General features: G+C 41.9%; 1 protein-coding gene across 1 annotated transcript; it reads right to left on the bottom strand.

Moving 5' to 3' along the window:
• Positions 1–1,308: 1,308 nt before the first annotated feature.
• LOC135702314 (uncharacterized) lies at positions 1,309–4,307 on the bottom strand. Its single transcript, XM_065223344.1, has 2 exons — positions 2,556–4,307; positions 1,309–1,989 (listed from the first exon to the last, which is right to left on the bottom strand). Exons 1-2 carry the CDS (start codon positions 4,305–4,307, stop codon positions 1,309–1,311), a joined length of 2,433 nt encoding a protein of 810 aa, XP_065079416.1.
• Between the last annotated feature and the right edge of the window lie 23,310 nt (positions 4,308–27,617).

The following is a 27,617-nucleotide window of genomic DNA, read 5'->3' as shown; positions in this document are numbered from 1 at the left end:
ATCAGAAAATGTGCGGGTGTAAGCGGCTCCAGATCGTTGGGGTCATCGGATAGAGGCGTAAGAGGGCGAGAGTTGAGGCAAGCCTCGACCTGAGTAAGCAGCGTGTTGAAGCTCTCTGGGGTTACTGGTGTCTCTCCTACTACTCTTAACAAGTGGTATTTCGTTGAGCGGACAGCTGCCTCCCACAAACCTCCAAAGTGAGGTGCGCTCGGTGGAATAAAATGCCACTGAATACCATCCTTGGCGCATTCCTTGGATACAATATCATGATGATCGCGACTCTTCAGCAGTTTTAGGAGATCTTGTAATTTATTACGTGCGCCGACAAAATTGGTGCCATTGTCGGAGTAAATATTCGTGCATCGACCTCTCCGTGACACAACTCGTCGTAGTGCTTGAAGGAAACGGTCAGTTGATAAATCTGATACCAGTTCCAAATGAACCGCCTTAGTGCACATGCAAATGAAGATCGCGACATATGCTTTAATTGCGGCGCGTCGAGGAACGGGTCGGAGATAAACTGGACCAAAATAATCAACGCCAGTCGAAGAGAAAGGACGGGATACGGTGACTCGTGTGGCTGGCAAGTCACCCATGAATTGTTGAACGGTCGACGGCCTCGAACGAAAACATTTCTGGCATTTGTGAACGATGTTTTTGACAACGCTTCTGCCTCCCAACGGCCAAAATCGAAGTCGAATCACGCTTAACATCAGCTGAGGTCCAGTATGGAGTAGACGCTCATGTTAGTGTTGCAGGAGTAATCGGGATGTCGAGCTGGAAGAAAAACGGGATGCTTAGCCTCTTCTGACTCCATAGAGTGCTTCAACCGTCCACCTAGTTTGAGCAACTGATCCTTGGAGAGAAATGGGTTAAACCAACGTAACGGTGACCTTCTTGAAACCATCTCTTCTTTGAAAAGCGCCTTCAACTCCTCGGCGAAAACTTCTCGTTGTACTAATCGAACCAATGTATCTTCCGCTTCTCTTAGTTCAGTTGTGGACAGGAATGTTGAGTTGTTCCTTTCCGAAGATGGCGTTCTAAGCAGCTTCATCAGACGCAACCAGTATGCCGTGCGACGAACGAGATCAGTGTACGACGAAAATCTACCGAAATACTCGTTGTTGAAATCGGCGAATGTGGAAACCGTTGCTGCCATAACCGTTTTTCGTTTCTCTGCTTCCTCTTCACATGTTGAAGGAATATTCGGGGATCTCGGCCATTCATCTGAGTTCCTCTCTAGCCAACAAGGCCCTTGCCACCAGAACTTATTTTCAAGAATGTCTTGAGGTGAAATCCCCCGGGAAATCAGGTCTGCTGGATTTTGCGTACCAGGAACATGGAACCACCGAAAACCTTCAGTGATAGATTGTATATTTTCTCTACGTCCGAGACAATCATGATCTGCCATGTCCGACTGCGAAGAATAATAGATCGAAGTTCCTCCTGAAGAACTGCTCCTGCCATCAGGACGTCGTTGAGAGATACTCCGCTTGATGTATTGCACGACGCATCAAAGACCACCCGTACCTTGGTAGTGGTACTTGCCTCCTTGAGCACTGGGTGGTGTGGAAGATAGCACCGTTTTACCACCAGTTCAGTTTCATCCACCTCCCGCATGTGGCCGAGCTTGACGTATTCCTCCATGAAAGCGTTGTATTGCTCACAGAGTGACGGATCCCTGGTGAGTCTGCGTTCCGTTCCTTGGAGACGCCGGTATGCGATGTCCTTAGACTCGCCTAACCGTGAGATGGCATCTTCATTCCTTGGCAGTGAGACGGTGTACCGACCGTCCGAACCTCGTTGAACCGTGTTGACATAATTATCTTCACACTCTTTTTCTTCCAGTGAGTGAACCTTGCCTGAATCAACCTCCTCGCAGGACCAGAAGCGGGAAATTAACTCATCCAGACCAACTAGTGAGGAGAGGAGACCGCCGAACACGTCGTGTTTGCCTGTCCACGTTTCGAGCCAGTATCGAGCGCTATGCTAGCGATATGCGGAGCGGATACCAGTCCGGACAACATCGTTCATAGGATGTGTGGTACCACCGAGAACTGGAGCGCGGTGGTGACTGCGGTCACCCACATAGTTTCGGTATTACAACGACAGTGGCGAGCCGAGCAGCAGTTACCTACTGCCCGACCAGATCGTTAGAGTATTGCTAGAGAGGCGCCATAGCGCTACAGCGGCCCCTCCCACGAAGTAATGCCTTCGGGCGGTTCCGGGGAGGCCAAGGGCCAAGCGCACAGGGTAAGGTTTAGTGGGTCGGGAGTGAAATTCTCCCATCCCCACACCCTGAGTTCCTTCTCAGGTGTCTGTGAGCAGATTCCCCCCTGTATAAAAAAAAAAAAAAAAAAAAAAAAAAAAAGACCAACTAGTGATGATACGTTGCAGCTGATATCCAGAGAGCGATTTGGTTCCGAACTGCCACCACTAATTATCCACCCAAATACGGATTCGTTTAGGGTTGGAAGATGTTCCCCCAGGGAAATTCTCCGTCCGGTTTCGAAAAAGTCGAAAAAACATTCGATACCTAGCACGAGATCCACTACTCTCGGTTCGAAGAATGTAGGATCCACCAGTTGAATCCCACTTGGTAGAGTCCACGTATCCGTATTGACGGTGGCTGTTGGAAGATTTACCGTAACCTTTGGAAGAACCAGATAGTTCAATTCACGAGAGAAGTCAGAAACTCGTGACCGCAGTACCGCTCGAATCCTTTGCCGAACCCTTGTAGCCGCTTGACCAATCCCGGCTACCGAAATATAAACCCGATTTCGAGCAACCTGTAACCGCTGACTCAATCGCTCCGTAATGAAATTGCTTTCGGATCCCGAGTCCAGTAGAGCGCGAGCTGGATGACGATTTCCAACGTCGTCCTCGATAACCACAACTGCCGTTGCCAAAAGCACCTGGCTAGATCTTTGATGAGCTGCAGCGGACACTGCAGTTTCCGTGGCTGCCACGTTAGCCACTTGCGTATCGGATGAGCTAGATGACTTCTGTTGGTCCTCAGAAGTGAATGATTTGCTGCCCCCAGCAACTGCAGCAACCTTGGTTTCCTTTTCCTTGCCCTGCTTGAAGCATACTAGAGTATGGTGACGTCCCTTGCAGTTCCTACAGGAGTATTTTGATTGACAGTCCTTGGCGTGATGTCCTGTCCTGAAGCAGTTCCGACAGAGTCCATTGGATTTTACGAGACCATCCCTGTCCGATACTGCCATCCCCTGGAATTCATTGCACTGATGGAGAAGGTGATCCGAAGAACAGGCAACGCAGCGTCCCCTAGACGCTTGAGAATTGTAGCTGACCTTCACGGGTTGTGGTTTCGACTTCGGTTGTTGCTGCGACTGGCCGACACCCTTAGTGTCGATGGACTTCGTTGGTAAGCTGTCCAAAACCTGGATTCTACGCCGAAGGAAATCGCATAGCTCCTCCAGAGTATCCTGCTCCCTTGTTGATGATACCTCTTCCCACCCTCTACGCGTGACCGGGTCCAATCGTGCTGTTAGGATGTTCACCAGCAGAAGATCCTTATAGTCAACCGGTTGGATGACCTGATCGAGAGTCTGCACAATCCGTTCATAACCTTCCACTAGGATGTGCAAGTCAGCTCCGGACTCCTTCGAAAGTGTGGGTAGCTTGAAGAGAGCTTGTACCTGTCGCTTCTTCAGTTGCTTGCTGTTATTGTAGCGTTTTAACAGCATATCCCATGCCACATGGTAATTGGCTGCCGTGATCGAGAGTGGTTCAATCAGGGCCTTGGCTTCTCCTTGAAGGCAACCCTTTAAATAATGGAGTTTTTCCACCTCCGGTAGATCCGCCTTCCAGTGGATTAGCGACATGAACAAGTCGCGGAAACTCAGCCACTCGTCAATGTTCCCACTGAAGGTATGCAGGTTGATCTGTGGTAGGCGCACATGATCAATGGTGGCCGATGTTGATCCTTCACCTGTTCGTATGGACTGCTCCAGTGCTTGGGGTTTCTGGAGTTCCTTGATCTTGTCCATTAGAAAGGACTTGACCTCATAATAACGATCGCTGAACTCGATGCGTTCCTTCTCAAGTGTCGTCTTCTCTGCGTTGTACTCGTCGTGGGAGAAGATCTCTACCATGGCTTCACTGTAACTCTCCCACAGCTTGTCCAGTTTCCCAATACGTACCTCCACCTCGGTAATGTTGTTGGATTCAGAAAACGCTTGAGTAAAACGGTAGATGTCATTGAACGACAGTTGTATCTGCTTCAACCTTGCCGTCAATGCCCTCATCGACGGCGCCTTGGCTGGAATTCCTCCGGTTGGCATGGTGTTATCGTCACGGTAATGCAATTAGTCGAGAGAGAGAGGTGCGGTGTAGTATCTTGCAAAGAGCCTAGCTTCGCCAGGCATATACTAGTTTAAATTACCCGGAGAAACGAGTAGTTGCGCTTCAAAATTCCAAAAGGGAAACCCGCAGCCACGTGACGTCACACGTCGATCACAACAAGAACAATAGCGATCTCAATTAAACTACCAACGGTGACTAGCAAACAGCCAAATCCAAAATGATCGACGAAACCAATACTCGAAAACGTAAGCCAAAACGGTAATCAGGGCTCAGCGATTAGAGAGGTAAAACGAAGTGGGTTGATTCCAAATTAAAATTGTGTAATTCCATACGCCTAGCTTCGGTAGTACACTAATATAAATTTACCTTGACAGTAATGTGTGTTGCTTCCACTCTGCGTCGAAAGTGTGCCGACGGATGTTCACTGGCCTAATGTGCACCAATGTGGTTGAATTACTCATGAGCCCCAGACAGTGTACTGGTTTAAAGGATGCGCCTTCCTTGATATCCAAGTATTGTGTATATGCCAAACTTCCTTCCGATAAGTAGAGCTTCAAAACCGTCGCTCCTGGATGATGGTGAATGGTAGCACAGTGCCAAATCAAAATTGGCAAGAACAGATTCCCGTATAAAGAAAGCGTTGCGCCAGTCCAGCGTTTGATGAAATGATTCTCCACCATTCCGTGTTCTCACTGATGTTGTAGCATGCAATATTGCAGTTGAAGTTCAATATACGACATGGCAGCCCGAGCCATATCCAGCATGTCCAACAGCGATGGCGCTCTAGCTCAAGCGACGCCTTATCGATGCAATGACCTCGGATAGTCCAGGATCACGATGGTGGATCCAAGCGTCATGCGTCAGTCCAAGCAAGGAAAGTTTATCGACCCAGTGTCGACTGGCTTACCGGATAGTCCAGGATCCGGTTCGACGGACCAAAATGAACGGGGGTGGGCCTGTACCTTTTAGCTCAGCAGTGGAATGGGTCTAAAACCCCCGACATCGATGGATGAAAAGGCTTCACGGCAAACAATGGATGCATGCACCAAGCACAATAGGAAGTATTTAATTCTCTTCGTTCGTTTAATTCAGCTGACTAAGCACTCGCGTCGGTTAAATACTACATCGCACTTTATTAACAGAAAACATGCAATAAAAGCTTTATTGTGCTTATCACTAACATGTATTTTACTTAATTTAGGAATAACATAACGAATTAAAAACCGTCGTGGATCTCCTGCCCGTGCGATACAGTGACCTGGTTGAGGTGGAACTGATCGTTGGTCCCGCACGATCGTTGTAGGTAGGTCAGTCCTCCGGCGATGATTTCCTTCGGCTTCTGAGAGCGGGTGATATTCTCACCGCTCTTATCATTGCTGGTCTGGTCATCCTTATCTCTCCTGTGTGATCAGTGGCAATCGATGACGATGATGACACTGATGATGGCATGATGATGGCTTCGCTGCTACGTAGTGGGAGAGAGCAAATCCGATCGTACAGCACAAGATCGTCTTATCCGTGTGAGGGTCTTGATCAACCGAGTTGGTATATTGATATCAGGGTTGTATTTGGATGGATCATCAACTCCTCAGCAACAACAAAGCAACTGGTGTAGATCAACTACCAAGTGAGCTATTAAAATACGGTGGTGAAGCAATAACTAGAGCGCTGCACTGTGTAATTGCCAAGATTTGGAAGGAGCAGATATTACCGGAGGAGTGGATGTAAGGTGTCGTACGCCCCGTAACGTGGGTAGATAACCTTTTCGTGGTACGTTACGGGATGTAAGATCTACCACCGATTCCTAGTCCTGACTACTTCAAACAAGGGGGACAGGATTTTTCAGTAATCCAAGGAACACATCTTAGTCCTTGTTACTTGTTATGCATTGTTGATAGTGACAAGACTCGGCTTTGTCCACCGAGGATGATCTTGAAACAAGGAAAAATGAGTTAGTTAAATAGTCTTCATCTATGTGATTCCTAATCTTCTATTCGTTGTTCCCTAGGTTTGAAGTGGTTAAGACTAGGGTTCTGTGTATGGTCATTATCGGTGTCATTCCTTAATTTTGTTGTTAAGAAATCCAATTTCGACTGACAAAGGGGCGCGCCTTTGGAGGGTGTTACAACACTCCGAAGGGTATAAATAGCGAAACGGTGAAAAAATCGAATACTTCATCATTTCTCAATAGACATGCAATAAACTAAGGACACGGGATATACTAAAATAGATCAAATGACTGGTCGCAGTGGTGTTAGGTCCCGAACAGAGTGAAAAAAAAGTGCCGTACGCCCAATCCACAAAAAATGGCGAACAGTTGGATTGCTGCAACTACCGCGCGATCACCCTGCTGGCTGGTACTCTCCCAAATTCAATGCCGCCGCCATTTACAAGAGAGTTCGTGGGGCAATACCAGGCGGGATTCATACCACGGACCAAATTTTCGCGATTCGTCAGACAACAAGTGCCCACGCATAATGATAGGCGAGCTATTTATCTTTTTGAGAGTTCATAATGTGCATGCCGCCACTGTAACGTGCACAAACTTCTTGAATAAAACTGTAAAATAAAACATTTGTATATAGGGGAAATGGATGTAATGTCGGCCTAAATGCCCCTAATTTGGGCCCATACATAAATTTTGCAATCGACTAAATTTTCAATAGCGATCAAAAATATCCATTCGTACCGTCCCAATGACGCGTTCATATAGAAAAAAAAGATAAATAGCAGATTTTTAGCGATGAGCCCAATCTTAGATCCATAGGCCAACATTAGAGCCATCTCTCCTACTTAATTTTGTTTTTACGTGATCCTGCATGTCAGCAAAATCGAAATGAAATCACGTAAAAACACAATTGGGTGTAAATCATGCAAACACAAATCTCTAAAAACTCTAGTGAGCAACCCAAAGGTCTAAACTGAAAATGTCAACCCTCAGCCCACGGCGATGAAAAAAAATCTCTCAAATGGGTTGTTTGCTCGATATATGGAGCACTTCCGCCGCCAGTACCATGTCACCGGTAATGACCCATAACTCTCTGGTCCCAGCAGCGGTTTATCGCAGACCGTGTTTGGCTTTTGTTCGTCTGTCTTGAAATGTGGCGATTTATTTTTCTTTTTTTTTTTTGCTGTTGGACACGGTTGAATTCCCGCGTTTTTTTAGGAATGAAAACCACAGCCCTCTCGCGAATGAAGTAGACATAGGTGCACGCGAAGCCATCGTCGTCGTCGTCCTCGATACCGTCGATGCTTATCTAGCGGCTACAAATTACATCCCATTAAGCCAAACACGTACCCTTCGCTGCGGTTCGGGGATTTCCGTTTCTCCGGGCAAGAATGCGGTTCATGAAAAACACCGGATGGTACGGATCGAAGCACCAAACGAATGTGATGGAAGGTGTTTTTCTTTTATTTTTAACGAATTAATCGCCCTAAATCATTCCTTCCTAAAACACATTTACACAAATGAGAACAACAGGTATTCCGAAAGACTATCATTGCGCTGCTCCACATCCGACCAATCCACGGAGGGGGCGTAATTTGTTCAAAAGACAAAAAAAAAACGCAAAAGCAAAAGTGCAATGTCGCATGTCAGATGTATACTCAATTAACCACAATTCGTGGCAGCGAGGCATTATTTTTTATTCGTTGCACACCAACGACGACGACGACGACGACGACGAATGGCTCGGCAATCCTTTATTGTTGTTACGCACGGTGGCGGCATCGGCGGTGCGGCACGACGGTCGGCCCGGGTTGTCAAAAGCCCCGTAGGGTATCCGCCAAAGTTGGTTTTATGCCGTTTTTCATGTTTGCTCCTGTTGAACTCCGGGTTCAGTTCCAGAAAATTAATTTCGGATAATGACTTTATTAGTGAGTTACATTTCCACACTGGCACTACTGGGGGGGAGATTCTACTCTTTTTGGAGCATCGTATTCGCGTGTTAGTTGGATTGTTCTCATTCGTTGAATTTGCAGTGTATTTTCTCGGGGATAGTAAAAAGTGTATTCTCGACTCCATAAATAAATCTGAAGCCAGCAAGTTTTTTGTGTGACTAGTGCACTTTCCAGTATTCACTTAACAAATTACCATAACCATAGAACGCAAAGCAAAAACTGTTTTTCCTTTTGATTTTTAGGGAACTCACCACTAGCAAAAGTGAAGACATTAATAACCAGATTGAAGTCATCTGGCTGCATCCTAACAAGTTTAGCAAATGCCAGGATATGTGCTGAGGATCCAAACGATTGAGACTCCAGATGCAGTTACCTTTTGTGGATGTTCTTTGTCGCATTCCAATCAAAGAAATTCAATTTTCGAACAAAATCAAATGCAACTGGTGTGTACTAGCACTTTTTCATATGTCAACATTGATTGTTGCATTTCTTAGCTATACCTATTACCGATATTGTCTTGTAGTCAGGGGTTGAAACGGCTTTGGATGGTTTTTTTTTACTATACTCGCTTCGATCCTTTACCGTCGGCTTTCTTACACAACACAAATGGTTGAACAACATTCGAGCAAAAAGAACATTATCTTATAACTATCATATGACCATGTGTAATTTTGTTCTAGTTCCTCAATTGGGTGTACATAAAACCATTTCTGATCAGAAATTTCATTATTAGAACATCGTTGCTTGCTATTTTCAGAGTTTGCACAAGCACAACATTAGCAGCTCTTATTATGATGCATGATGATGCATGATAGTGGCCTACCACCCATTGTAGCATGAATACTAAGTCCACCAGCAGCGGGCTTTCCTCAGTGTCTTGATCAAACTTAATAACCACTGATTGTCTCCTTGTTGGGGGGAGTTGAACTATTGCGTCCATTATGTGAACTTTTGTGGTACACCTGTATAGTGTTCGTATCATGCAAGCTGACCATCATTTAATGAGTGGACAGCTAATTGCCTGGACACGTCCTTTCCCAGTCAGGTATGATATGGTTTATGAAATCAACTACCTTTCCAGGATTAGCAGACCAAATTCCACCAGGTTGTAAGATAACACTACGAAGAAATTTAGATCTACGCCTATGCAATGTACCGCAACTGCAGAGTAGATGTTCCGAGGTTTCACGTTCTATGCTACAGAAACGACAGATATCGCTCTGAACCCGACCAATGTTTTTCAAATGATATCTACTTTGACAGTGCCCAGTTACTAGGCCAGTGTATATACTAAGAGCCCGTTTATTGAGCTCCAAGAGCTTTTTTGTATGTGTACATTTGGAGTTATAAATCTTTTCGACTGGTTGCACTTCGTGACGACCATCCAGTTGGCCATCACCCTTTGTTCTTCGCAGCGTTTGAGTTCCATTTTTACCGTACAGTTTGATATTTCACAGTATGAACGGTGAATTGAAACCTAATTTTGCGAGATCGTCTGCCCTTTCTTTCCCTTCAATGCAACAGTGTTCAGGAACCCAATATAAGTTTACTGAGTTCTGTTTGCACAGCTGTCGCAACAAAAGAATACATTTCCAGACAATCTTTGATGTACATTTGTAAGCACGAAACGCTTTTAGTGCTGCTTGACTATTAGAAAAAATACAGATATTTGCACATCTATATTTTCTCCTTAGGCAAACACTTACACATTCAAGTATGGCCACGATTTCCGCTTGAAACACTGTTGGACAATGCCCCATCGCTATTGAACAATTTGTCCCAGGGCCAAAGATTCCTACACCTGTTTGTGTTCCCATTTTTGAGCCATCTGTGAAAAATATGATTGAGCCTTGACAAACGCTAGGACCACCGACTTCCCAAACAGAACGCAACATTTCACATACGTTGAAGGGAGTGTCATAATTGTCCTCTGGTTTCATCCAGTCTCCATTCATACTCATCACTGGTCCTCTTTGGAAGTATTGTAAAATGCTTAGCTGATCAACCAAGTCACCAGGCATGACTTTTTTAGACCTTTTGAGCCTTAGAGCACTTCTTTGCGCTTCTAGTTGCACGTATTCATGCAAGGGCAGTAGATTGATAATTGCATCTAACCGCACCCGTTATAGCAATACATGCTAGACGTTGAAGTTTTGCCAGCTTCCTCTGTGCGGTAGCCTCTTTCGTTTTTGGCGACCACCGAACCGATGCCAATGTGACCATATGCCAAAGGAATCACCACAAATAATCTTTATTGATCTTATCTTATCATGCTAACATGATTTGATATGCAACATGATTATTATACCGTGAATGTTACTGTGAGGTATAAAACCGGATTCCAAGGATTTCCCGGAACCGATGCCAATGTGCCCATATATCATCAGATACACTACAACCTGATTTCATTGATCATAGCTTGTCATTTTGGCATAATATGATAACATAGCCTCAATGTAATTATATCCCAACAAACCGTTTGCCGGAATTCACAGATCCGCGATCCGGAACCGATGCCAAACTGGCCAAAATCATCTCAAATCATCTTCATTCACTTGATTCTACCTATTTGCCATGATTTGACATGCCACAAGATACTTTTGCCTGAGATATTACTATGTCCTACAGTGCTGATTTTCGGGACTCCCGGAACCAATAATATCGTAGCTATAAGTTATGGAAATATCTAACTACAGTCTTACTTATCATATTTCATCTTTTTTTTTCCTTTATTTAACGTCGGTCTCTGTTCCGCAATCTAGTGCCAATCACCGACGGACATCGATTGCCATCCATTGACGGCAATCGAATGTACAGGAAGGCAGCTTCCACACCTGCGTAGGATATCGCACCCATTCAACATACATGGGCCGGGACCAACGGCTTTACTTCCCTTCCGAAGGAAGACGTGACCAGAGATTTTTATGCCTCAGCCACCGACCTCGACTGGGATTGAACCCAGACCCATTGGGGTGTTAGAAAACAGTCACGCTTACCTCTAAACCACCGGCACCGGCCATATTTATCTGATATCATTTGCTGCACCAGACAACCGATTCGCGTGAAAATTTAAAACATTTGATCAAACTGGTTAAAAAAGTTCAAAAAACACAGGCATATCTCCCAAGAATGAGGAGGGTTCTAAGGGGGTGATACCTACGCCAAAAGTTAGTTGAATTATTCCCCTTGAATAAAAATCCTAGTTTATGAAAATCGGACGAGGCATTGCTGAGAACGAGTTTGTTGAAAAAAATTCGTTCGTCCTGGTACTTTACGGGTAAATCTTGCCATATGATTATCAATCTCTTACCAATTACAATGCAATTATTAATGATATTAAACGCACTCTTCAAATGCTAGAAATTTAAATATATATGAAAGATGCAGAGTGCTGAATACATTCATTCTATCAAAGCTCTGGTATCTTGGTCAAGTTTTTCCTCCATTGAACCGTCATATAGCACAGATAAAATCCGCTTGTGGTAAATTTATTTGGCATGGATACATTTTTAAAGTTGAGCGTAACCAACTGTACTTGGATTTTTCGCAAGGAGGTCTAGGTTTAGTTGATCCAGAGTCAAAACTTAAGGCGCTCTTCATTAAAAATATAATGTATAATTTAGATAACGAAGGAAACTTTAGACAAGAACAATATTTACTCGAACTCAAAACACCGATGAAAATTACCAAAAATGCAAGAGAATGGATTGTTGAGGCAAAGGAACTAAAAGAAAAATTCTGTTTGGAAACGACGAAATTGCTATATGACTATTTTGTTGATTCAAGAAAGGTTATTCCCAAAATAGAAAGTAAAATTGATATTGATTGGTCTATAGTATGGGAAAACATAAACAAAAATTTCATTTCTATGCAAGATCGTGCAATGGTTTATAGTTTTGTAAATGATTTGATACCCAATCAAATGAAACTCGTGGCCCACAATATTAGAAGTGATGAACTATGCAAGAGATGCGGAGAATTAGATAACAATAGACATAGAATAAAATAATGCCTTGCTTCTAAAAAAATCTGGGAGTGGTGTAGTCAGATAATAAGATCACGCTTTAATTTTGAAGTAAACGACATTGAAGACATTCTACTATTTAAAATAAATGAGCGTTCGCAAAAAAGTAAAGCAGCGCTTTGGCTAACGATGAGGGTGGTCGCTTTCAATTTGAGAGTGACTGAACCATCTTTGTTTGTCTTTAAAAAGGAATTAAGAGAGATAAGATGGAACAATCGAGTTAGTTTTGGAAAACAGTTTGGAAATAGTTTGAATATTTGTTAAATTCTAGTTGTGCTACTAATGGAAAGCTAAAAGAACAATGAACAAAATGTTAGGTTAAGATAGGTTAAGTTAGGCTAGGTTTCCCTTCCCTGTGTGTGGGTGTTTGTAAATATGGATGTATGGATGTATGGGTGATAAATAATGAGTGGATATGAATGAGTGTACATGAACGAATGTATACTAACCCCGAGTACGCCGCGGGTAATCGGTTTCCCAAGTTAACGTAGGTTTTAAGTTAATTTAAGGAAGTTAAATTGACCGACACAAGGAAAAAAGATAAATGAAGAAGAAAACAAAAGGTGAAAGCTGTCAAACCGTTTATTGTAATATTTAATCATTTTCTTCAATAAAAAAAAAAAAAAAAAAAAAAAAATCTCATAAACAATTAATAACTATTTAATTTGACGTTTGACGTTTGTGCAAAGTTGTAGCTGATGAAAATTCCCATAAGAATAGCAATAGAATTTGTTAACAGTACAATATGTAAAAAGGCTAGAAGGCAATGAACAAAAACTTTTGTTTTCCCATAGTAATTTCCATATAAACTTCAAATTGTTTGTGCTAAGTCAGTTTCTTATCCAATGATTTTAAACTTTCGGAGGTTAATCAGGACCCGATTTGAAACCTTTTGAACATTGTGGAGTGAAAATGCAAAGCCCACAACATCGAAAACTTTCGCTTCTAGGCTTCTTAGAAGATCATCTACAACTAAAGACCACATTAAAGTGAGAGGACTCCTCCTTGAGGACAGCCTTTCGTTGCCTTTGATAAGCTTCCCAGCCCAGAAGTGACTTTTCTTTTTGCAAGCATAGTATGAATCCAGTTGACGATGTGCGTATCGAAGTTCCTTTTCTTCATATTCAGCTATATTTGGTATGGTGTTTTCTGTTCTTTGAGACACTGCCGAGGTCTCTATAGAACACTTTTCACCGACAGAATCAGAATTATCTGATTCCACACACAATACCGAAACTGGAAAATGTGTTTCCATCATTCAATTTAAAGTTTCAGAGGGAGGTTTTACCCTCCATCATGACATTTAAGATTACCAAGTTCAGTCGTATGGTCTTTTGCAAGGGTTTTCTGTAATCTCGACTATAGGAGTGCTGTTTATATTTTCACACATTTGAATCCAAGACCGCCTCTTAGATTTCAGTATTTTATTATTATATTCAGATATGAACATCTTACGTGAAACTTTCCAATTTCAAATTCCACCACGGCACATCCTTGTTAGAAGACGACCGTTTGATAGGACAGCTACTGTTGTGGGAATTTATAATTCTTTCGTTTACCTTTTCAGACAATGATTCCAATTGTTGGATAGAATCAATCTTTACGTCGTTTGTAAATATATCTCAAGCACTGTGCATATTGATCCCAGTTTGTTTTCCTAGGATCTCTAAATACAGAAGGTGGTACATCACCTCCACCCCATTCATACATAATGTGTTTATGATCAGAAAGTGAGATTTCATCTGACACACGCCAATTTCGAATCTTCTCAGAAATTGCAGTGTTGCAAAATGTCAAGTCTAAAACTTCCTGTCTAATGGCATTTGAAAAAGTAGGTTAATTAGAACAGTCAAAACAAGTAATTGCAGCTAAGTTTAATGATTATTTTGTAGACAGTGTTTCATTGATTAATTAATCAATTGAATTGGTTGATGAACCTGACGAAATAAAACAGCCAGTTAATAGTAATTTTAGATTTGAAGGTTTTCCCCCAATTTCTTTTGATGAACTTAGAGTTATTTGTTTTTTTCATTAGGAAAATCGGCTGGAGTAGATAATGTTAATGCTTGAGTTATTCAAGATTGCTTTCATCTTTCATTGCCACATCTTACTGGACCTTATTAATGAATCATTGCAAACTGGACATGTGCCTCAAATTTGGATGGAATCCTTAGTGGTCCCTATTCAAAAAGTTGCTGGAACGATTAAAGCCGAAGAGATTCGTCCCATCAACATGTTGCACACATTAGAGAAAATGTTAGAACTTGTTGTTTAAGGCCAGCTTTTGGAGTATTTAAATAGTAATAGTGTGTTGATACCAGAACAATCGGGACATCTGGAAGGTCATTCTTGTGAAACCGCGTTGAATTTGGTATTAGCGAAGTGGAAAAATAACTTGGAATGTAATGATACTATTGTTGCTGTGTTTTGGATCTTAAACGCGTTTTTGAAACAATTTCTAGGCCCTTATTGTTAGGAGAATAGGATGCTTTGTTGATTGTTCATTAACTCTTGATTGCTTGTAATACTTATGAATATTTTAGGTGGACAAAAAGGCGATCTAAGAGGTGGACGCCTGAGCTTTTTCACATTTATTTCGCTTTTAAGCAACTGTGGACTCTAGAGGGAATTTATATCTGTAACTGTAATCAGTTCGATTTTGTTTGCAAACCTGGTTGAATTGTCATATTTAATTATCTTAAAGATAAATCGTCCAGCTCAAACCTATGCAGGGGTAAGAGGTGGGACCATCATCATAGACACTCAGGTTCCGAATGTCAGATATGAACGTCACTCTTTCGAAGGATTGTCAGATAGATCAACAAGTCAGTCGGGGTTGGGTGTGATGAGTGCCCTCTGTGAGATTATTTTAATTATGCTTTGGTCTTTTTCTTTCAGTACGTACACTCTCGTGACAATTGTGAGATTTTGCAACTCTGATTAACACTTCAAACGATCTTGGATGATTTTTTAGTAATTTAAAAGTTTGTAATATTTTTCGAATATGTTTTTTTGCGGCTTTTTTTTATTTTTGGTTGAAGGCGATCAAGATTTTTAAGTATAAAAATTGAAGGTTATTTCCGTGTGAGCTGTGATTCGGGTTTTCCGTTATTTTTGGTTCCGTCGTGAGGTTTGTATTTTCTAGTGCGCGGTTCAAGAGTAAAATTTACGGGTTGCGAAGTGTAGTGGTGCTTTTAAGATTTTGGTTATCTCTGATATTTATTTCGGAGCAGCTGAATGCTGAAGATTCGGAACCAGCAGCAGTTCCGGTGTATTTATGTTTCCGAGCTGAAAAAAGAAGGAGAACGAAGACGACCAGCGGCACATCTATCGCTTGAGGCGTTGCTGCTCTTCTGTTTCTGCTGCTTACAAAACGAAAACTCTAAGATTTGGATCATGTCATTGTTGAGAGATCGGCGAGATCATTCCATATTTTATATTATTTTGCGAACAACTTCAATTTATATATGGCAACAAGTTGTGTGTAGGGTTTCATTACTGATGTTAATGAAAATCTATCGATAATGCAGACTTGAATTTTTCTTTATTTCCACTGTTGAACTCTGGTTAGCTGGCGTGAATACACAAACTCACACACACAGATATCCGGTTAAGGGGAAGTTCACGGCTCCGAAAAAAATAATTACGTTTTTATTTTTGTAAAGGTATTCGAGAGAGATAACAGAAATCTACAGACATCACATTTTTTTCTATTTTTTTTTAGAAGGATTCATGCGTACAAACATTTTATAATCATCATGGCATAAAGTTGGACTAAAAAAAAACACTAAACAGCGACCTTTCGGTTTTGATGAGTGTCTAATTTTTTTATTGAAACATGTTTTTGCATGTGAATTTTCTCAGAAATCTGAGAAGGGAACTGATTTTCTTGGATTTTTTATGTTTTTCCCGGTATTTTGGGAAAATAAAAACGCAACAAAAAAAGAAATTTAATTTTATTTTCAGTGAACTTCCTTTTAAAGATGCCCACAAAATTAGCTTCTTTTCCATTTTTTTTTATTTCCTGCATCTCTTTTCAGAAAGCGAGTAATGGCGCTATAACAAGGGGTAAGTCACTCAGCACATTGTGCCGAAATTAGATTCGGCACAGCTTGGGCACATCCATCGGCACATCTTCGGCATCCCTTCGGTACACCTTCGGCTCAATCTCGTAGGCATTAGGTTGTTGTAAATTAAATGGGAGCATTGCTGGATAACTGTCTTTGAAGTTGTTCACAACATTACGTGCTGTTTAACTGTATATTCAAAAACATCCTCTAATTGAATATACCAGAGGAACCCATACCAGCAGTTCACTTATAGATCTAAATACGAAATGTAGGTTCTAGAATGGGCTCAAGAGAAAGAGGCAGTTATCCAGCTTTTCCATCCTTAATTCAAATAATGATGCAACTCACACAAAACAAACTGAGGAAATCAATTCATTATCCTCTAGGATTCTGGTCTGACTTTGAGGGCATTTTAAAACCCTAAGAAACAGGACTTTTATCATCATATGAACATAAAACACCACCACCCGCTACTTCCCGCGTCATCCTCAATACGATTTATCCTTGCGATTTTAAACCAAAACATTCAAGGTGTCAGAAATACCGGGTTGCCGGGATGGGTATTTAATTGCGGCACATTGACAAAAAGGATGACCCAACATTGGTGTTCGGAGCAGCGTTGTCAGAATGTTATAAACCTTATCGGTATAAAAGGTTTTAAAAAATCGGTATTTATCGGTATTTACTATTTTCATTAATTTCTAATGTTTGCCGTTTTTGAAAGCAATTTTTTTTTATCTTTTGGACTATGATCGGAAAATTCCGGAAGAAAACTCCGGGGAATGTTTGAATTAGCTTCTGGAGGAAGCTAAAAATAACATCCAGAGAAAAAAGAAAGAAGCTCTCCTGGAGGAAATTTGAGGAAAGTTCTGAGAGAAGTCGGAAAATCATCCGCGAAACTTCCAAGACATAAATTGAGAACCTTCTGGCGAAAATTTAAAGACACAATCAGAAAAAAATCGGATATCACATTCAAAGAAAGGCAGAAAAGTTTCGGAAATCGGAAATAAATTCCAGAATTAGTCATTTACAGAGAAAGCCAGAAGGAGCTCGGAAAAACCTTCCAATAGAAGTAAAACAAACCAACAGTACAAAATTCCAGAACTAGACGAAAGAAATTCCTAAGGTAGATTGGAAAAAAAATTTTAGAGGAAGTCGGAAGCCAGAGCGCTAACGGAACAGTCGAAAGAAGCAAGGACGTAATTCCGGAAGAAAGAGCTCTTGGGGGATGTTCTAATGATCCAGAAAATTTTCCAAATTGTCATAAAACATCCTTGAAGACCCCGCAATGCCTCTGAAGTATTTGAAACATTTCTGAAATGTACTCATGAATATTCCATGTTTCCTCGGGCTGTTTTGGAGTACTCTGATCATCTTTGATATACTTGGAACTTCCCTGATTATAATGAGACTACCGGAATATCTCTTATCAGCTATAAAGATCTCTAAACTTTCTTGAAGATTAAGAAATTTTCTAAGCGCTCTCACAATTTTCTTGAATTTATTGTAACATCATCATTGAAGTTCTCTGGTCTTCCCGATTTTTCTAATTTTTAAAAGTTATCATCACCGCAAGCACGGAACTTCCCATAAAATGTTCTCACAATGTGCTAATGTTTATGTAACTTCCCTTACGTTTAGTAAATTTGCATGAGCCCATCGGAACATTGCAGAAGTTTTCGGAAATTTATTGATCTGTCCTGATGTTCTCGGAGATTCCTAAAGTTCTCTCAATTCTCCTGAAATTAATGGAACTGTCCTGAAAACCAATAAATTTTCCAGAAGTTCTTTGGACTTGTGAAGTATCCAAAATATTTATGATGTTTCCTTAAGTTCACTGGAGTTCACTGGACCGGAGTTTAGAATTTTAACAGAAGTTATTGAAACATTCTTCAATTTATCCAAACTTACTCAAAAGTCTGGACTTTTTTGAAGTTTTAGAACTTCTTACAAGTTGCTGCAGCTAGTGTAGATACGCAATCAAAATCTGGAAGCATCCCTGAAGTTCCGGGAAAGTTAAAAAAAAAAACTGGCGGAAGATGAAAGAATCATTCGAGCGAAGACTGAAGAAGCTTCCAAGGGAAGTTTCTGAGAGGAATCGAAAAAAAAATCTACGATGTAAGGTGGAAGAAAATTCAGAAAGTTAAATAATGTTTAAAAAGTATTTCCCGAGTCCCCCGGAATTATCAGAAAGAGTTCGACTGTTAATCGATTTATGAGTTGCCAAGAACGGTGAGGAAATCGAAAAATTAATCGATGATTTTTTTTTTTAATTTTAAAGGCTCAAACAATTTGAGATATTCAAAAAGATACAAGTCTCTCACAATAATTTTCTCCAAAATTAGAGCGCGGGCAGGCAATAATAATTTTGATTATTCAATAAAATCGGTATTAATCGGTATAAAACCTCAAAAATCGGTATTCTGAGGAACCTTATCTGTATATCGGTATCTAGATCGGAAATCGGTAAAAATACCGATAAATCGGTATATCTGGCAACGCTGGTTCGGAGTGACCTACCTCTTGCGCTATAACCATAGTTTGTGCTCATGTCCGGACCACTAAAGGAAGATGGAGCATCTCTAGACATTTTTAGACTAGATGCTCTCAACGACCAATCATTTATAAATAATAATACAACGGAACGTACGGTACGAGATGTCCACGTTTCGTCCGTTTATTGGATCCTGAAGCATTGTGTTTAATTCTTTGACTTAAACAGGCCCAATGTTTCTGAATCATCTTGCCCCTTAAATGATGTACAGTAGGCCTGGCCGTTTTGATATATTTTGCGCATATATTTATCAAGGTATATTTATTATTTTCCAGGATGCTTTCATGAACTGGCTGTGTTGGTGTTAGATTAGATTATATTAGAATAGATTTAATGAGATTAGATGAATGAACATTATAAGCGTTTTCAGGATACAATTAAACTTCAAATACTGTTAAGTGTTAACCTATAAATACTTCAAAAAACCTCTGATCACCTGTGAAGGATGACTATGACCAAGAAAGTCATAAACATATCCGATGTACACCATTATAATATGTTCAATATGAAATAATAAAGATTTCTCAAAAATACAATTAACTCGAACACATTTCATCTTATTTTTAATTTATTATTCTTGCAAAGCACATGTTTCTTTAATCTTGTGAACAACGTTTTGCCGTCGTTTGGACATTCAATTGGCAAATAGCAATCATTTCATTCTCTGTCGTACTAAAATCAAACGCCCCTCAATAACGCCTAAGATTGGTTGGCTAGCCCCCCCTAGTGAAGAGGTCTGCGCACGCCTATGCGAACGAGTTCCCAGTTTTGCTCTTGAAAAAATAGGTGACAATTTGTGAGCGGTGATGAGAGGACGTAAATAAAGGCAAGAAAATGAATATAGCTTGAAAACAGAGAGTGATCGACTCCGCACCACTCAGGTTCAACCCTGTCCTGGCCATGACAAGGGGCAGAAGCATAACTCAAAATAATAACAAATTTATGCTGAACTGTCTGAGCGCACTGAAGATTTTCAAACGCATTTGAAATTGATACGTCGAGTTCTGAGTTGTTGCTTCCCATTCTTTAACTTTTTTCTCGCTGGCCTTGTTATGTCTACCTGATCCCCCTTGTTGGAACTTTTTTTTTTCGTTTTACTCATTGAGATAGCTGAGGTACCTTGCTCGACTAACCACCACCGTCCGTACGGAATGCAATAAGTGTTGATGAATAAACATTCCCCTCGGTGCCCCGGTTCCCGGTAGTCAACAGCCGGTGTTCCAAAACTTTGAAGTTACCTTTACCCCGTTTTCGTCGGTGGGTTTTTGCTGTATGAATTTCTAATACCTCTGTCGTCGAGGAGCGATAAAAAATTATCTCCCGTCTCGACACAACACACCATAAAGTCGGAGCCGAAAAGCTGCTATTAAAATAGTTCTAACCTTTCGGGGAAGCCGATGCATTCATAATAAACACACATATTTTCCGGTTATTAAATTCTAATTACACGACGCGGAACATATTTTCCGAACAGTTGGAAAGTGCCGCTCTTGTTTTTCGGAAGTGAGTGTGTCTGAACTCAATCATCGTCAGCGACCTGATAAAGCCATTATGGTGCAGCGAAAAAATGTTTCCATTCGACCTCGACTCCCAACTGCTCGCTTGTGATTAATCCTCGTTAAAAATGTATCGATATCAAGTGGCCGCTGCCGGTAACCTACTATTGTTTTCGGTTTTCCGTTTCGGTACCGCGTCCGGCGAATAAAGCGAAAAATTATACGAATTAATTTCCATCCAGTTTGCAAGAATGGTGGGAGATCATCTTCTGTGATCTTTTTTTCCCTGGCGTGCAAAAATTCAGTACCCCAAGCCCACCTTATCTCAATTTATTCATGTTTGGATCAGCCGTTATGGGTTGTTTTGAGCCATTTGGGATTAGCCTGATTGCGGCCACAATGGCACATTCCGACTGGTGTCAGAAGAAATTAGGCGATATTAATTCGAAATACGCTCCGCACTCTTGTTGCCACGGAGTGGATGAATAATTCATTTCTTTGCTTCAGAATGGGATTGAAAAGCCACAGCAGTAATGCAACCAAGTGAAATATTAGAATGGATAACATTTTCAAAACTCGTACATTAGTGAAAATTGTCCAACATAATAATAGCATTTAATCGCATCAAAGAGTAACGCAGATGAGATTCATTCCATCACCAATGCCATTTGAGTGAATTTAGTGAAAATTAATACAACCCAACCGACGATGGCAGCCCAAATTACGTTCGGTTCAGTGGAAAAGGATAATCTATTCTTTTGAGCAACACAACAGCTACCACCCGCGAAATAGAACCAATCGAGAGGGGCCTTCATCAAGCTATTGAAGCAGTTCGGTTATTCCATTACTTGCTGCATTGATTGGTTCAGCATTGCTGGTATCGACTGTTGTAGTGCATTGATGCCTGCAGGGCTTGGATCAGCCGGTTTGCCACAACCCAAAAGTTTGGTAGCATATGGCCCTGTGGCAGCTGCCTACATCCATCTAGGTATAGAAAGACACTGACTGGCCGAGGGATTTGTTGGAAATCCTAGGGAACCAATTTTATGATACATTGCCGGTCGTCCCGGACGACCATTGAACGAACAGAGCGAAGGCTTACTCCATTATATCGTCGGCCGATTGATATTTCCATCGGTGCGTCGAAAGCAATGCACGGAGAATATTTGGGACGGAATAAGAAGTTATACCTGCATTGTTGTTTTTTTTTTCAAAATTTTAAAACTCCTAAGAACATTTCGGAAGAATAATAGGAAAAATCATAACCAAAAATACTGCCGAAACCACGCTGGGTTCATTTTTCTCGGCATAAGCCGTACTCTAAATACGTAAGGGATTTAATTTTGAGTTTCCAATGCGATTCAGTTTAGTTAGTCCATGGTATAAATCATATAACTTCACCAACGACGCAAGTTGCGTCGCACAGAGGGGTATCAGCTGACCAAAAGTCAATTTTCGAAATTAAACAAAATTAATTTTTATTTGAGTTGGGTTTAATTGAGGTAAAGACATATTCGTAATCTGCGTTAAACATCCGAGTCCAACATTCAATCCATTTTGGTGCACCAGAACTAATTTAAGTAAGTGTGATTACATTAACAAAAATCAGACCGGAATGTGAAGACATCAATAGCGTGTTGGAGCGCTGCGAGGATGCATAGAGTTCTTTCAAAAGACCATTCAAATGGTCTTGGTAGCCTCAAAAAAGAAGATGGGACATTACTGCTGACTCTTCTGAAACATTGGAAGAAATGATAAGGACTCACTTCCCAGGGTCGACTCCTTTGGCGGCTGCAGAAGAACAGGACTTTGACAAGGCAAGACATGCATGGTCTGAAGATGCCTATCTGAAAGCTTGTGAAATCTTTACACCATCTAGAGTTGAATGGGCGTTGAGTTCTGTTCAACCTTTCAACTCTGCCGGGGAAGATGAAATATTCCCAGCATTACTTCAACAGGGAAAAGAAGTACTCATTCCCTTCTTAACTGAACTATTTAAAGCCAGTGTTGCTTTGAGTTACATACCAAAAACATGGAGAAAGGTTCGAGTTGTCTTCAGCCAAAAAGCTGGAAAAAGGGATAGAACGACTCCGAAAGCCTTTTCTCTGTTCTGTTGAAGACAATGAAAAAAAAATGTGGATGACTTCATTAAATCAACAAGTTTAGCAAGGTTACCTCTTAGCAAATTTCAATACGCTTATCAATCAGGTAAATCTACGATAACGGCATTACAATCGCTGGTTAATAAAATCGAGAAATCGCTTGAACCCAATGAAATAGCCGTGGTTGCTTTTCTTGATATTGAAGGAGCATTTGACAATGCATCCTACAACTCAGTGCGTTCAGCTATGGAAGCAAGGGGCTTGGATAACTGCATTATCGAATGGATAATGGCGATGCTCACAGATCGAGAAGTTTCTGCTGATCTTGGAGGTGTGCAACTAACTATAAGATCGATGAAGGGTTGTCCTCAAGGAGGGGTACTATCACCCTTATTGGGGTCTTTAGTAGTGGACGAACTCCTTAAAAGTTTAGCGGAGCAGGGCTTCGAGGTGATTGGTTACGCAGACGATGTGGCCAATATAGTGCGGGGAAAGTTTGAGAACACGATTTCAAATCGGTCACAAACTGCCCTAAACATGACCTTCCATTGGGGTAGGAGAGAGGGCTTGAATGTAAACTTGAAGGATCATACCCAACTAACATTTTCAGCTTTATAAGCCAACTTTTCCAGCGTTGTGCTGTAAAGTAGCTGAAAAAAGCTGCAGATACAGTATTACCCACGTTGGGCGCCAATATTACCATCCTCTGAATCGAGATCGGAAACTTGTGTGTGGATTGCTCCTGCTTCAACTATCATCTTACCACGATAGCTCCTGGGCTATAGGCCTCTATCGGGTGTCCACACACTTGTACTTTAGTAGGGATTTTACTGGTAATAACTTAATGCGGAACGGTAGAACATGATGCGGTACGATAAAATCAACGATAATGGAAGATACGACACACAATTTAAGAATTACCGGTGTCACGGAAAGGGACACGAAAAGCCAAAATAAAATAACCTACCTATATTCCCTACTGTTTTCCATTTGATCTTCAGGGGCGTCCCCCTTCTTCCTCCCCCCTCTTCCTCCCCCCTCTTTCTCCAATCGCGCAATCAAAGCTCCTCCGACTAGCTGATGATGTGTACCACGCAATTCGAGAGTGTGGTAGTTCGATAGCGCCAAACAAATTCAACGCTGGGCCCCTTGCACTAAAGCCTGTTGACGCAGCTTCCAATAGGAACGAAGCGAGTGTTATTGGGTACTGGCCGGACATGCCTAGTCTTTCCGCCGTCAAGCAAAACAGCTGTTGCCGATCGGTTCGATCGTGCTTTTGTTCCGTCCTGTCGTATTGTTGCTTTCTGCTCCCTGTCGCACAGCGGTTTGCCTGAAAGCCACCACCAACCGCTCACGTTCGGATCCACTGCTGCGATCGGTTTCCGGGCAGTTTGATCGCCCGTTCGCATTTGCTCACACTGCTGACATGAAGTAGTTCGCCTCCTCGTGGTGTGCCCTGGAAACGCTTATTATCGAACCCAAGGGAGAGATATTGCGGCTAAACGAACTACCGCAGAGTAGGGACGCTGGAACCCCATCCAGCCCGTCCCAGGAGGTTGAGAAGCCCTGCACAAACCCTCGTTGTGCAAAGGCAGGAGTGACGCCGGGTTCTTAGAGTGCTTAGCACACGCAGCTGATAAGCGGTCACATCTGTCCTAAGCTGCCCTGTTGGACAGTTGGCTGGCTATCACGTCTGCTCTAGAACTCAGGCGAACAACGAACCACGTCTGACACAACACTTAGTGATGCGCCATAGCGCAACCGGCCCCCTCCCATGACGTAATGCTTTCGGGCGGTTCCGGGAGGGCCTAGAGCACAGGGTAAGGTTTAGTGGGTCGGGAGAGCTATTTCTCCCATCCCCACACCCTGTGTTATCTTCTCAGGAGTCTGGGAGCAAATTCCCCCCTGTATATAAAAAAAAAAAAAAAAAAAATAAACACTGCTGACACCCAGATGGAACTGGAATAGTAGAACAAAAAAGGCCCTCCGAAGAAAGCCTTTTTCCGCTTGATTGAGTGTCGAACGATCGCTTGTGGGGTTTGTTTTCTTCGCTATCCCGGTACGTTTTAGAGCTCCACCAGAATTGGTGTTTGTCCAGTGAGATCGTTCTTGGCTGCAGTGGGCGGTAAAGTAGCTTTGCACTTCTCGGTGAACGTCGAAGGTAAAAAAAGTAGAAGGGTCTGTGCCTAGGGGCACGAACGGAAGCTTGACGTAGGACCGCTAGTGGACGGGATAGATGTGAAGAGCATTTAGTTCTTTTAATTGATCAATTATCTATTATCTCAACTCTTTCCGTTTTTGAATTGTAGGCGTACCAAATTTGTAGTATTTTTTTTCAAAGAGAAAGTTGATTAAGAGAATCAATCAAAATCTTCCAAGTTTGGTTACAAGATTACAACTCTGGAGAGCATTTTGTGTGGTCGTTGGGGGCTTGTGGTTCTGAATATGGACAAACAAGCACAGATAAATTCTATTCTAACTCTTTACTGATGTAAGCTTGATGGCCCTGAAAAGGGCCGTTTTATTGAAGAGGACATCCATGGCCACTTACGCTTGGCTGTTTAGTGTAGGTGACAGCATCACGGACCTCATTTTCCAGGAACACCTTCAGCACACCTCGTAGATCAAACCGGAGATACGTTTGACACCACCACGGCGAGCCGGACAACCGAAGGCGGTTATCTCGAAGATCTTTTCGATGACTCTTGGCGCCTCCTTTACCAGACCTGTTCCTTCTTTGCCACAATTGTTGCTTGTTAGGTGTGAAGGAGTTGCTGTTCACCATACAGCAGCGCTCTTTTATATCTTTTCAGGTTAAAGCAGAATGATGTGCAACCAAGTAGTGGTATAAAAGCTACAAAGACTCCTCCCATTATGACTAGTTTGCTATCAAGTAGCGACAGTGCCTCTTTTCCTTTTGCGTACACGGCAAATGAGAACGACCCAAATTTGAGTTTAGTTCACTCATAATCGCCAAAAGTGCAGGAACTCAGCGATGAGTAAATTTGTCTCATGGTTTCCTGTGCAAAACCTAAAAAATCTGCCAGAAGATGAGAAAATTTGATGAAAATTTTATTCAGTCTCGGAGTAGTATCAATACACTGAGTGAATCAAATCTTTATTTTCCTCAAATTCGGGAATTTTTCCCTGGAAAATCCTGGAAAAATCTGAGAAAACATGAGGCAAGATTTAATAATCGCAGATTTCCTGCACTTTATTTCTTATTTCTGAGATAACTAAACTCAAATTTGGGTCGATCTCATTCGCCGTGATATCACCTTGAAAGATATCAGTGCCGGTGGTTGGCCTGGGTCCAATCTCAGTCGGCTCCACCGGCATGTTCTAAGGCATAACATCTCTGATCACGCCTTCCTTCGGGAAGTAAAACCGTTGGTCCCCGGTTGAGTTGATGGGTCGATTGGTAGGGTCCAGGTGTGGGAGCTGCCTCCCTGGCGTCGGTAGCATTGGAGCTCAGTACGGAAAACAAATCTCGCGTCACTTTTCAATAGGTCCTATCTACATTGATCGATTCTCTTCATCGACACTCTCTTTCGTAAATAACTCGGTTTTACAAATGTTTCCTGCCGTCTTCGTCGAATTAGATGCTAGATTGTTGCTTCTTCCATCGAAAATATCCGGCCGTGGCGATTCAAAGTTGATCAAGGTTGATCAAAATAATTTATACCCCTGCTTCCAGTTTGATTACATGCGCATTTTGTGTGGTCGTTGGTTCAGAATATGGACAAACAGGCAGATGACTTCTACTCCTACTATTTACTGTAATAAGCTGGTAGCCCTGAAAAGAGCCGTTTTCTTGCCAAAGTTGGTGATGATTTAACCTCCGAAACCAAACAGAGTGCGTCTCTGTCACTTCAAAACGTAGATGACATCCATGGCCGCTTACGCTTCACGTGTTCAGTGTAGGTGACAGCATCACGGATCTCATTTTTCAGGAACACCTTCAGCACACCTCGTAGATCAGACCGGAGATACGTCAGACACCGCCACGGCGAGCCAGACGACGGATGGTGGTTATCTCGAAGAATTTGCGTTTGGTTCTGAATATGGCGATGAGTGTGCAAAATATTACGCAATTCCATCCTCCCTATTCGCACGCGCCCGAGGATCGGAGGCGAATGCCACTTCGACTTGTTTCGTCTACATACTACTCTCTGACGACTGTGCTGGGGAAGCACCATATGCATGTAGGTAATTGGTGGATTTGTTAGTTAATTCGACGCTTTTGGACAATGCTGGACATTTACCAGTTTTTCAATAGTTTATTGTTGTAAATCAACATTCGGAAGCATTGTTATCGGAAGCCATATTTCTGATCGATTGGTGATAAAATTATTGAAATTGGACCAGGGGCAGCTGAGTTATTAACGTTCAAAATCTTTCTTAATTTGTTACATGTTCCATTTCCGGTTTTCACAAAGTGTACCCCCATATAGAAATCAAATACGTAGTCCTACGTCAAAAACTTCGATTAGCAACTTCGTTTGCTGATGGTAAGGTTGGCCTTTTCACTTCCAGCGAATCGAACGTCGACGCCTGCACGAAGGCCGTGCAATTCAATGCTCTCGTGGTGAACTGTTTACAGAGGATTAGCAGGCAAACTTCCACTGCTAGCTCCCAGAGAACAGATGGTGCGAATTATAAACTGCGGTTCCCGAACTTTCTTTTTTCATTCCCGAACTATTCCGCACAGGCGGCTAATGGCGAATGATCGCTCTCGTTTTTATTCGCTGCTCCGGATATTCTTATCCTTACCAAGAGCCAGTGCGGATGACAGCGTTCGGGTAAAGCAAACATTGCGTTTGGTATGTCGGAGTTGCAGTGCTACCAATGTGGCTGGAGTGCCGTTTTCGACAGTTTGCTGCAGTGATGGGGCTTAACCTCAGCAAAACTGTTACAACAGCTACAAGCAGAAGCTAGCCAAATAGTTTTGGAGAGCATTTGCTCAACTTTTTCACAACCATTATTCAATTTGTCAGTCGCACTGAATAACAGCAGTCGATTAACGCTAATGTCACTTCTATGTAAATACTAATCAACTTTCAACTTGTAGCTGCAAAACAAAGCTAATAAAGTGAATATATTATTCATTTCATGGCTTCTATACAACCATCCACTCTTGCT

Source organism: Ochlerotatus camptorhynchus, unplaced genomic scaffold (assembly GCF_037179485.1).
Source record: "Ochlerotatus camptorhynchus isolate MF236.1 unplaced genomic scaffold, CSIRO-AGI_Acam_v1.1 ptg000191l, whole genome shotgun sequence".
Taxonomy (NCBI): Eukaryota; Metazoa; Arthropoda; class Insecta; order Diptera; family Culicidae; genus Ochlerotatus; species Ochlerotatus camptorhynchus.
The sequence above is the reverse complement of the archived record's forward strand: the minus strand, read 5'-3'. Positions and strand labels throughout refer to the sequence as shown.